This window comes from Lycorma delicatula, chromosome 2 (assembly GCF_047948215.1).
Source record: "Lycorma delicatula isolate Av1 chromosome 2, ASM4794821v1, whole genome shotgun sequence".
In the NCBI taxonomy this organism is placed as follows: domain Eukaryota; kingdom Metazoa; phylum Arthropoda; class Insecta; order Hemiptera; family Fulgoridae; genus Lycorma; species Lycorma delicatula.
Window position 1 is genome coordinate 198660463 of NC_134456.1, and position 13711 is coordinate 198674173.

Below are 13711 nucleotides of genomic sequence, written 5' to 3' on the forward strand. Positions count from 1 at the left end.
TTCATATCACGTTCTGTACTGTCTGTTTCATATAAATCCTTTTCCTACATCACTGTCAATGATTTTCATCCCTTTGAACATGCTATGACTTGTCTGTTTTCATAATCATCAGGCTACATGTTTTTTATTCTGTTTTCTATGCAGAAATTAAACATAAATTTGTATCGATTATAACTAATATGAAACATAGATTTAATTGTTCAAATTCATGATTTTTCAATCGATGAATGGATTCATTATTATTTGTATATCCTTCTCAATGATAAGTTTTAGATTTTAATTGAACATTAGCCATATGATAATGTAGAATGCTTGGTATCAGAATGCTTATTCTATCTTTAATTTTTCTTCCTGGTATTTCTAGTATCAGTCAATGATGGCACTCTGGTGAGATAGGTCTTATGTTGGATTCATGTTATTGTGTCGGATCCAGTGTATGTCCTGATGTTTTGCTGAATATTTGGATATGATTTCTAGCTTGGTGCTGTATTTTTTTTCCGATAGATAATTATTACAAGTTTGTGATGGGAATGAAACAATATATTTTATTTATTAATACGGTATGAATGGGCTACTAAGCCGACTCATTTCTATTAATGAATATCCAGTTTGATAGTTTTTAAATAATGTAAATGGTAAATTAATAATTTGAATTTGAACTCCTACTATGAAATTAGTTACTTTAAAGAAAGTATAGATTAATTGCATCGAATTATTTTTCTGCACTTTTTAGAATTGCTTTTCTTCAAGAATTTGACAAATTAAGAACTTACATTTAATGAGTCTTCATGTTATGCATTTCTTATATTAAAATGTTTTTCATTCAAAGAAAATCAAGCATAATGTTTAATATGCTTATAGCTTCTTTATTAGTAAATTTCATTATTTTTACAGAATATTGATAAAGGCAGTTGTCGTGGTTTAATGGGTCGTCCAAGAAGACTACTCAGTGATTACGAATCAAGGGAGATGGTCTGTCCTTCATGCTGTAAACATTTTCTTGGTCTTTCTGCTCTTCAAACGCATTTAGCTTGGTCACAGTGTTCAACACATTCCGCCTCTAATAACCATACACGTAAGTATTATTTAAGATAGTAATTTTTCTTATTAGTTTGGTAGGAATTGATTGTTAATGTTTGAGAATTAACAGTTTATTTTGTATAGAGTTATAATTATAATTTATGAAACCGCTTACCAACAATTATCAGTAGTAATATACATTCTGTAGTGCTTTCAGAAAATTATTTCCATCTTCAGAAATGTACGGTAGTTAGTTATGTATGTATGTAATAATATTTACCTCGCATATTAAGTACATAAATAAAATAAACAATAGATTGTCAAAATTATTAAAATTGTCATATATAATTCGTCTTGTTATTGTGGTGGTCTGAGTTTTTTTGTTTATTGGGAGGGAATTAGTTTGGCCAACATAGGACTTGAAAATTATTATTTAAAATTTATTTGAATAAAATGTCATTATCAAATTTTATTTGCTCATTGATCAGGTCATGCCAATGACCTATATGAGAATATACACCCTGTTTATTTAGATTAAATTTATTATTGTTTTTGAAAGATCTCGATTGTTTATATATTTTATTATTTTGTTGTTAGTGACATAAGCAGTTTTTAATCCGAATGATTTATAATTTTTCTAAAATTTATATTATATTCGATTCTAAGATAGTCATTTTCGTTATTATTATTAACTCATTGTTTAAGTTTATATTATATTTTAAATATTTTATTGCTCTACAAATTAATATATTAAATGTAGCTATTTTATGATTCCAAGGATGAAATGAGTTATGATGAATGATTGTATTTTGTTTAGTGAGTTTCCTATATATGTCGATATCAAATTTTTTATTATAATTTTTAGGCCAAAAAAATTTATACTATTGTTGTTTTCTAGAGTTAATGTAAATTTAATTTTGTTATCTAAGAATTCATTTCTTCAATTATTTTGTTTTTTAAAAATGTTACATTAATTATTGTTTTGTAATTCCCTCATGAAAATGTTAACTAAGATCTAAGATGGCTGAGAGTGGTGAACCCATTGCGACCTTTCTCTTGTTGATAATATTTATTAATTTGAAATAATTATATTTAATGCATATTTTATTATTTTGTGTATTATGTTGTATATTTTTAATTTGGTTAAGTTATTATTAATTATAACAATGGTTTTGTTGGTATCGATATTAAAAAATATACTTGTCTTTACATGAATATTTACATGTCAACATGTTTATGTGTTGTATACTTGTCTCTATATCTAAGGCTATGAGTTTAGTTGTGTTGTTTATATTTACATTACCAATTCATATCCATTTTTAACTTATATTGTTGATTTTGATGCATTCTTTTAAAGTGTTTGATAAGAATTTACTTTGTAGATGTGTGTGTAGCTGAATTAATACAATTTATTAGAAGTCTCATGGGCATATCACTTTTCTGAATTTTGGGTAGTGCTTTTAAAATAGGGGCTTCTATCTATATTAATTAAAGTTTTGTTTAATATATTCATCTTTGAAAATGTATGTACATTTTTTGATGTTGGAAACTATATCTTTTTTTAATTTTGTTTGTAGGATCCTTAATTTCTTTGAATTTATTATCTTTTATAAATTTGGTAGTTTTTTCATTATATATGTTATTATTAATTATAACAGGAGTGTGTTAGTTTTGTCAGATTTGACTATAAATGAATTTTTTTTTTTTTTAGTTTGTTTTTTATATTTTTATATATATGATAATTTATATCTGATTGTTTGTAATGATAATTTAACTTATTATTTTTAATATTATCAGTAATATTCACAAACTGATCTCTTAATTATTTTGATTATTTAGGTTATCAATTTTTAATATCTTGTTTTCCACATCTATAATGGTATTTTTGATAATTTTATTTTTATTTGAAATAGGTCGAGAATACATTTGTATGCATGTTTAATTATGTTGACTTCCCATGTCCATTCCAAACTTATGTTCTTGATAAGTTGTGTTATTGCAAATTATATTATTATTATGTTTTATATTTCCATTTTATTAGACTATTAAATTTCCTATTAATATCAATGTACTGGGTATTCATTATTTTATTATAATAATAAGGGGGTAAGTTATACCCCCTCTATGAAACAAGCACATATTTATAAGATAATTTTTTTTTTATTGAACAAACACCTACATATTTTTATCTATTTTTCGACATAATCACCAAGTTTTCCAATTCCACTTTCATAAAAATTTCATCCAATTTCCTTCAACCATTTAAGGATCACTTTCTCTAATTCATCATCATTAGTGAAACGCTCCCTTCCCAGGTCTCACTTGAGAGGACCAAACAGGTGGTAGTCGCAGGGTGCTAGGTCAGAGCAGTAAGGCGGATGAGACCACACTTCCCACTTGAATTTTTGCAGTAACTCCTTTGTTACATAAATAAGCTGATTGAGGAGTAGTGTTGTCGTGAAGAAAAACGACCCCCATCTCTCAATCTTCCGCATCTTTGATGTTTAATGGCAAGATTTTTAATGTCTCACAGTAAGATTCGGCATTGATTGTTGTTCCTCGAGGCATAAATTTACAGTAAACAACTCCCTTGGAGTCAAAAAAGACTCTGCATAACCTTTTAAACATTTGGGGATGTTTTCACTTTTTTTGGCTGCGGCGAATTTTTATGTCTTCATTCATGTGATGTCCATTTAGTTTCAGGAGTGTAATGAAGCACCCAGCTCTCATCCCCTGTGATGATTTGTTTCAAAACCTGTGGACCAGTCCTAAAATAATGTTGAAAAAAGTGCAGATGCAAAACGTTGGTATTTGTGGTTGTTGGTCAACAGATGTGGCACCCATCATGCACACATCTGACGGTAACCAAGCTGATCCAGAATAATTGCAAACACACTACCATAACTGTTGTTAAATTCACTTGCAATTTCGCTTAATTTTAATGCGCTGGTTACTCAAGATCATTCCATTCACGCGTTCTGCATTACCCTTCATATTTGCAGTTGTAGGACGCCCAGCACGCAGATCGTTACTCACATTTGTTCTGTTTCTGAACATTTGACACCATTTTATGATCATGCGACACACCATTGCATTCTAACCATATACCTTAACAATTTGGCGAAGAATTTCAAAAAAATTGTAACTTTTTGCCCTCATTAATTGAACTACTGAATGTACTTCTACGCTGGACGAAACCTCTAGAGGACACGCCATATTGACGACACTACACATGTACTGAATGTTGTACAGAATGCTGCTGGGGGTGCGTGAAGACAACCCAACCATTGCTGACACCACAAGACATTAATATATCCCTTTCAGTTCAAGAACACGGCAAGGATGTAACTTATTTTTTGATCCACTTCTCGTATATAATTTTGTGTCTATATTTTGTAATTTTAATGTTTTAATTTTGCTTTTTAACCATAATTCACATTTCCTTTTAGTAATGATAATGGATTTAGTGTTGTTTTTAAATTTGATATTAATGTATTTTATTATTTTTTAATGTAAACATTTTTTGTTAAATTTTATGTTTGCAATTGTTTTGTGAGGTTTTAACTGTAGGTTAAAGAATTTTATAGCCGTAATTTTTTGGTTATACTTTAGATTAATTTTGTTTAACATGGCCCATTGGCCATGTTAAACATTGGCATGGCATGTATAATATGTAGAATTATAATTATAATTTATAAAACCGCTTACCAACAATTATCAGTAGTAATACACATTCTAGCGATTTCAGAAAATTATTTCCATCTTCAGGAACATACGGTAGTTACGTTTATAATAATATTTACTTCACGTATTAAGTTAAATTTGTGTAAATATAATAATTGAGATCACCATAATGACAAGGCAAATCACGTATGACTTAATTTTAATAATTTTGACGATCAATTGTTAAATTTATACAAGTAATATTTTCTTTATATAACTTAATAAGTGAAGTAAATATTATTACATATATAACTACTATACATTCCTGATGATGGAAATATTTTTCTGAAAGCGCTATAACATGTATTACTACTGATAATTGTTTGTAAGCGGTTTTATAAGTTTTAATTATGATTATAAGTCTATATATTAAAGATACCAACGGACCTTGTTAAACAAAATTAATTTATTTTCTGTTGATATTCTGTCTGGTTATTAAGTAATAGTTAAAATTCCAGAATACTCAAACAGTCTTTGATATCTTAAAAGGTTAGTGATAGGATTGATTTGTAGTATATTTTCTTGCTTTGATCATAACTTGTAAATTAATCATGGATTATATGTGAATAATTTATGGTATACGATTTTTGGGTAAAGTAAATGTTTTTTCAATTTTATCTTTTTCTTTACTTATTAATTTAAAAATATAAACTATAGTCAAAATTAAATTTGTTGTTATGACCAAAAAATGTTATTTTAAAAAGTATGAAAGAGTACAAATAATTGGGCAAATTTGAGAAAATGTACTTTTTTTAATAAACAAGTCTGTGCAAGGTAGAGGAAATATAATAATGGTTATGTGATTGAGAGTAACTAGTTTAGTCACCATTATTGTATATTAATACACTTCAAATAAAGAGTTCTATAAACTTGTAATAAAAATTATGAGTTTTAAATTGCATAAAATAAAGATTAGAATAAACAAATATGCATTTTCACTTTTTATTGACTGTCTGTTGGGGTATAAGGGTAAGGGCCCTTCAGAAATGAACTCCACTTGCTTATATTCTTCATAACTCTTACTGAAATACTTTTTGATTATTCTCTTCATAAAATGAAAATATGTACTCATTGTTAAAAATTTGGTGAGATAGCTGAAAAATGATTTTTAAAAACTAAGTATTTTAATCTAGATGCGTATTTCATGGTTAGGAAGCAGTTTATGCACTTGTTACCGAATATGGTTGGACCACCTGTGTATATATTTAAGTAACTATAGTCTGACATACAGGTATATTTTTTTTTTTATGATGAAAGTGATAAATGTTTTTACAGTGTATGTTATTAGTTTTTAAAGGAATTGTATAATTTTTATGTTTTATAAAAATATCTCTATATTTGATAGGTTCAAACATGTGGTTAAAGAGACGGGCTTTGCTAAATCGATCTGAAGATGTTGATCGTCGTTTAGTTTGCTTCCGTTGTAAGGAAATATTCAATTGCCCATCTGCTCTTGATAATCATGTTAGTACATATCATTTAAAGAAGGAGACGTCTTCACAGTTATCTCCTAATCATAATTCAGACTGCAGGTAAGCTTTTTCCAGGATATTTGTTAATAAAGTTGTATTTTGATATTTGCACAGAACTGGGAAAGACCCAAACTTTTAGTCATGAAAGTATGTTTTATAAAATTTTATAAATGAAACAAAAATTTGTTTTTATTGGATTAAATTTGAAATAATTTATTTACTTTTACAGTTGATTCATTGAGCTTAAAAAATGTTTATGAAAATAAAACAAACCTGATGTATTTCTTAAAAATGTATCGTATTCTAATGCAAATCAAATGTTTTTGCTGACATGGATTAATGGGTCTGTAGAATGAATAAAGTGTAATATATTTATAACCAATATTTTTAGAAACCTTCATACAGGTGTTTGAACATTTATTTGAAGGTTTTGGAACCTTCAGGCTTCAAGGTCTTTAGAATTAAGAAGTAATATTAAAAAGGTGTAATGTTATTGGTAATTAGAAAATCAGTAAAAAATAAGCCCAGCGTTTGCACATTATAAATTATATTTATTCATTGCATCACAGGAGAAAATTACAGGAGGTTGTAGTAGAGAGAACAGAAGAGACTATAGGGAATGAGATGAGGTAGAATGTGAGTTAGACTAATGATAACTTGTAAGAAAGTAAGGGCCATGAAATTTTAAATAAGAGAACAGAGAAATGAAATCATTAATATTTGGATGAAACTGATGTGGAGGTTTAGAAAAACAGAGTCCAAGATATCCTATGCATTTTATGCTACAGAAATGTAGTCAGGAAGCAACAGCAAATGTGCAAAACTCAATACGAGATATTCATTAATATTTTTTAGCTTTGGCCAGAAAACAGCCATCATAGCCATAAATCTGAATGTGAGTGTTTCAGAAATAGAATGAATTACTTTCACAAACTTCAGAGAAGATTGAGTAAAGTGTGAAAAGGTTATAGAAGGATCAGAGGTATTTTAGGCAAGTGCAAATTTATCTAAGATGGTGGTTTTTTTCAAAGGAAGTAAAAGGAAACTTAAAACAGCTGATGAATTAACTGGTTTACAGAAAGAGAATTTGATTATAATTTGAACTTTTTTTTATCCAAAATGGTATCTTGAATAATTAAGATTAGTATAATGTGTGGGAAGAGGGGTATACTAAATGTTCAGTTAAGATTCAGAAGCAAAAAGAGCACAGATACCCAAGCTCTTAATCGTTAGGTAAATTTGCATTTTGTTTCACTAGCTGGACTAAATAATAACAGGTGTATCAAAAAGGATGCAACCCTAAGATTAAGAAGGTAAATATTTTGCATAGGTAAATTTTACTTTTCCTACATAGCAGTTGGCAACCACTGTACTCAAGGTTAGCGGCTTATAATAGTTGAAATGTCTTTCTTATGTACTAGTGCGATAATGATTTAAATTCGTCTCTATTGTGTTTATTGTCATTTTCCAAGGATGCATGTGTGTTTATTATTGAGACTTATTGTGCATTTGCACTTTATGAACGAGTGAAAGATGAGTTTTGGATAAAATTTCCCAATTGAAATAGGCTTTCACTATTGACAACTTTCAGGGTTACTAAAAAATTACAATTACATGCTTATGGAATCAGTGTCGTTGAAAAACTGAAAGAAGTAGACCATGGAAAATGTTAACAGTATTGTTGTTGGTTTCATTCTCTTGTGTATAACGGTATTGAAATTTTGAATTGTGTTTATTACAGCAACAAGGCTTGGTTTCTGTAGGATGGCTACATTAATAGCCAAACCTGCTGAATTTGGAGCACTGAAAATCCTCATGTGTTTCATGAATGACCTTTACACACATATAAAATTGGTGTGCAACCTCCCAGTATCATGTAAAATAGGGCCTTCATTTTTTGACAAATCTGTAAACAATGTGGTTTATCGCAATTTAATCAAACAGTTTATTGTCACATTAGATTTACACGAACGAGAGTATCTGTTCCAGCAGGATAACGCAACTTGTGCTGCTAATGAAATGCTGGACATCCCCCTCATCTTACACCAGCAGACTTTTCCTTTGGAGATATTTAAAAAGTGTAGTTTTTAGAAACAATCCTCATACACTTGACAAATTGAAGGCTAACTTTGAAAGTTAGATTTCAAACATTAATGAGCAAACATTACGAAAAAAGTATGCAAATGCTATGAAACATGTATGAACCTGCATTACAGATCACAGGAAATCATTTTGAACATCTATTGTTAAGTTATTAAAGGTAATTTGAATATTGTTTGAAAATTCACATCGTTAAACGGTTGCATCCTTTTTGAAATACTCGTTATATTATAAGTAAGTAAACTATTTATGAGTATTGTAATAAATACAATAAAACATGACAAAAAGAATGGTAAAGTTAATGTTATAAGTGAAATAGCCTGATCAGCCAAGAGAATTTTCTTTTTTATGTTACAAAAAATGAATAGTTGAAGGACCCATCAAAAACTGGTTTGCCCCAGAAGAGCTTTTGCAGTGAAAATGCTGTATATATATATATATATATATATATATATATATATATATATATATATATATATATATATATATATATATATATATAATATTATAAAATGTATATTTATTTAAGCACGTGTAATTATGATTAAAACATGGGGCAATGATGAAAGGCAGTGGGAAACCAGAAAATAAAGAAACCGTGACTATCAACAGAAAGTTATTGATAGAAAACTAGGTAGACATGTGATGAAAAAGGAGTAGAATGAATCAGAGAAAGAGAAACTTTTAATACCTTTTCATCAGAATAAAAGAAAGAACAATGAAGATGGATCATAATGCATTGCCAAAGTAATACTGTTATTAATATTAGATAAAAAATATTAATGTTATCAGCTATAATTTTTTTTTATCTTAAATTGGCCAGCTGACTCAGCAGGCAAAAAAAATTCAGTATAAATTGTAATGATGATATATTTTATTATCTTTTCAGATCCAAGTATATATGAAAGCTTGTCTCTTCTATTTTGAACTACCTTCCTTTACTTATTTTATTTCTATCTTCCTATCTCAGTTGCTGTATCCTTTTTTCCTCCGCTTTAACGATATGGTAACAACTTTTTATAGTTAAATATTAATATTTGCTCTCTTTTAAAATATCTTTTTTGTGATGTAGTAACTAGTGTACATATTTCTGATGTTTTAGTACCTAATTTTTTATTGAAAAATAAAATATTTTAGTTATTATTAACGAGACATATTTTTGCAAATAAAATTGGCCTCAGAATATCATTTGAAAAGACAGAAATTACTCCCCAAAACCAACACAATTAAAAGAAGTAAACATAACCAGTAATAAAGTCAAAATAGTAACCCAATTTAAATATTTCTGAGAAATAATAACAAACTAGCTAAAGCACAAAAATTAACATAGGTGTAATTAACCTACACCTACACTTAACAGTAACCTGGTAGCCTACTGTAAGTTATTTTTGCACTTAAGTACAAAAATAAGACACTACAACACAGTTATAAAATCAGAAGCCACATATGCAGCAGAAACACTCTTCCACCTGAACAAATAATCAAAGACAAACAGATTGCAGAATGTCGAAAGAAGAATTGAAAGAATCTGCATCAACAAAAAGTACCAGAAAGGCATTGGTGGACCAGTAGTAGATTTTGCCCAACAAAGTCGTGTAAAGAACCTATCACTGATACCATGTGTAAGAGGAGACTGTAGGATTCTTTGGACACATCATGAGGATGCAAGATTCAAGATTTCTGAAATGGCTGGTACAGAACAATTTTGACTCGAAAAACACCAAGACAGGGGATGCAGATGGATCACAGAAATAAGAGAAGATCTTAAGGAAATCGGCTTAAGACCAGAAGACACTATAGACAAGATGAAATTAAACAAAAAAATGAACAAACACACTCACAACACTCGCTTTTCATTTCAAAGGAAATGAAAATTGTCACAAATTCAGTTTTGAATTCAAAACTCACTTAAGTGAGATGAAGTATTTTGTTTAAACAAAAAAGTACTCATACTTCAAATTTACCTGATAAAACATGATAAACAGTAATTTGTAGTTTTTTCTTTGGTTGATTGATTCACCGTCCAAGATTCAAAGCTTGTGCATGGGAATATGAAATGGAAATTTTGTAACGTATGAAAAATACATGCCTGACCAGGATTCCAACCTGGGATCTCCAGATGAAAGATCAAGACGGTACCACTCCACCACATAGGTAGCAAATTAATTTTTGGTAAAAAATAGAAGTGTTTTGCTTAGGAATTTTCATAATAAAACATGTGGTTTTATTTATGTAGTAGACACTCATTTAACACCACTCTAAAGAATTTATGATTACGGAATATAAAAAGGCAGACAGATAGACATTGTAAGTTCGTTGAACAATGTTTATTTGTAACTTTTTATTTTTTTGCCTCAAAGCAATTTCTAAAGGTATTCCAGTTTTATATTCAGTATTTAAGACATAGCTTAACAACTACTATCATCAAGATTATTATTTTATGTAATGGATGTGTTCCACAGTTTCATCAAATATATGTTTATAAAAAACCAGTGAAAACTTTATAAAAATAATCTGAGTCTTCTGTTGTAAATTGATAATCATTTCTGTATAACTTTATTCCAGATAAGTTGTATACTGTTGATGGTTGAAATTATACTATATCCTTTAAATATACTATCTATAATCTATGTATGTATATATATATATATATTGTTTGTGTGTGTGTGTGTGTGTGTTTGCATTTTTATTTTTATTTGTTGCAGTGATGGTGCTGAAAAATTGAAAAGCAAGATGTCTAGTGCACTTGGTGGGTTGCTTGATCGTGCTCTAAATAATTTATTGTGTTCAAAAGGACAAGGTCAGGGACAGAGTGGACAAGAAAATGGGCCTGAGTTAAGCAGTGGTACCATACAGTTGTTGGGTAAATTGTGTGCAGTCCGGCGTAAAACAGAAGGTAGTGGGGGTATTCTGCAGGGCATGCAGTGTCGACAAGATGGTAAAGAAAAAAATTACAGTTCTGCACTAGCCACAGAATTACGACAGATAATATCTCGTGGAAAATGTAAAACTGAAAATTCTAGCCCCTGTAATAATACAGTATCACCTTCTACTACACTGGATCACTTAGCTCTGGTGCTTGCTAATGGACAAGAACAGCGACCATATGCATGTCCAATATGTGATGACAGGTACTGTATCACAGAAAAAAAAATAACTACAGAATTTCCATTTTCTGCACGTGAACAAACTTCTTTATGTGGGGGTCTTTGCTTATTCTTGGGTGCACTTTTTCCTATTGTGTAATGCATGGTTCTAATAATAAAACAGTTCAGATATAAATATGTCTTTGTTTAGATGGTGTGATAATGTTAACGTTTTCTTTTTACAATATTAGTAATCATATTTAAAGTAATTAATCAAAGATGGAACTCTTAAGTGGTCAAATTACTGATATTTACAAGAAATTTATTATGTTAAAAGCAATAATTATCATAAGTTTTTAAAATCATATTTACATAAAAGAGTAACGAAAAATAATTTAACCATGTATTTTTGTGTTGTGTTAATAAACAGAAATTAAAGTAGTTTTTAATGATACTATTAATTCGTTCATAGATTAACATGAATTTTTATTATAAATTAAAGTAATTTGATACTTGCAATAAAAGCAGTAATACTTTATTTTTAACCCGTACAGTTAACAGAATTTTGTAGATTTTTCTTAGTATTCACATTTAATATGCTTACATTTTTTTTTTTGTTTATGTTAACCCTGACGTATTCATAAGAAGATAGTGGAACAGGTTTTCTCTAAGTAAAGCATTTTTACTATAGTATTGTGAACTTTTTTTTAGGCTTGTTAGGCATAAATCCTGTGACTGTTACGATAAGTTTTATAATAGAATATGCCTTAAAAAAAGTCATCCTTGCGTTTTATTATTCGTTTTTTGTAGCGTATGATCTAATTTTTCTTTGATTTGTATTAGAATTCACAAGTTTTGTCTAATCTACTAACATGTAGTAGTTATCCAAATAAAAACGATTTTAAATGTATTTTAGAATATATAAAATGAGTAATAACTATATTATTTAACAAGTGAATTGTTGGCTTAGTTATTTAAATGGTTTCTTACTGTATAATGTATACCTATGTGTTCACAGTACACATTTAAACATTTTATTCTGTGTATTTGTATATTAAATTCTTTGCATATTTACAACTTGATTAAAAATGTTATATAATTCTTAAAAATTCAATTTATATCTGAACTGCTATTTACTTCTTACACTGAACTGTATGAACAGATTTAATCATAACATTTGTTGTTTAATTAATCATTGTTATAGTGTAAATGTCAAGTAGTGTTTTATAACTGGTGTTTTGTATTTTTTCTATTAGTATTATTTTCTTCTTTTTACTTTTTTTAGTGTTGTATGATACTGTTGTCAGCCTTCATTTAACTATTGTAATAGATAATCATGACAACTTTATTATAAGTAACTCAAATAAAATAATTCACATTTCAACAACAATTTTAGTTTTATTTATCTTGTGTTTTTGGTTTATTTTTTATTAGCTTATATTTCTTGTAAATGTTGTTTGTTTATTTTATTAACTGTTTGTTATATTTACAATTAAATATTATCTATACTTTCTTATTCTGATCATAGCCAGTTTGTCACTAATTCCTTGATAGCTTTTGTCAGGTTTTCTTTTTGTAAAAAATTTGAGCAAGTTGTGAAAAGTAAAAACAAACCTGAACAATATATTGAAGTAACATGCATTACTGCAGTATATACTGACATATCTGTAGAATAAGTTAATCATTTTTGTTATGAAAGAAGAAGAAAATTGTATGATTTCTGATGGCAGGCTTGATCTCTACTCAGAAATAGCGTATAGGTATTAAATATTAATAATATTCATAAGAAATTACATCATGAAAATTCAAACTGGTGTTTTGAATTTATTCATCTTATTTTATACAGTTTTTTTCTGTATCAATTTCACTAAGAAATTTGAAGCTTTTTTTTGAAATTCTTATTAATTTTAAGATTTCATCAATTCATATTATACATTTTTTTACAGGTGTGCCATTGATTTTATTGGTCATTGACCAATGGTAATCTTTCCACATTATTGATAGATTTATAATCTTTACATTTGTTTTATTTATTTTTATTTTCAAAACTATTTTTTATTCATAATGCATATTGTACTCTTTTCAAAGTACTAAAGTGGACTTCTATAATATCCTGCAGTATATTCTATATAATTCAAATAAATAAATATGCAACTTAGAAACATAATATGTAAACAAAAGACACAACACTTAGAAATAGTATAGATAACATCCCATACCAGACTTTTTATAGTGGCATTTTCAAATTTGGGAGCTTTCATGACAAAAAGCTTTTTGAAAAACTTTTCTGATGACATGAAATAATCATTT

At 28.3% G+C, this 13711-nt stretch overlaps 1 protein-coding gene across 6 annotated transcripts in view; it reads left to right on the forward strand.

Moving 5' to 3' along the window:
• Positions 1–13711, forward strand: part of LOC142319563 (uncharacterized) — a 251526-nt gene that overhangs the window by 217885 nt on the left and 19930 nt on the right. For all 6 annotated transcript variants that reach the window (XM_075356973.1, XM_075356972.1, XM_075356976.1 and 3 more), the window contains 3 exons: positions 895–1075; positions 6089–6275; positions 11021–11446. In XM_075356973.1, coding sequence (XP_075213088.1) covers positions 895–1075; positions 6089–6275; positions 11021–11446 — 794 coding nt within the window. The remainder of the gene's footprint in view (positions 1–894; positions 1076–6088; positions 6276–11020; positions 11447–13711) is intronic.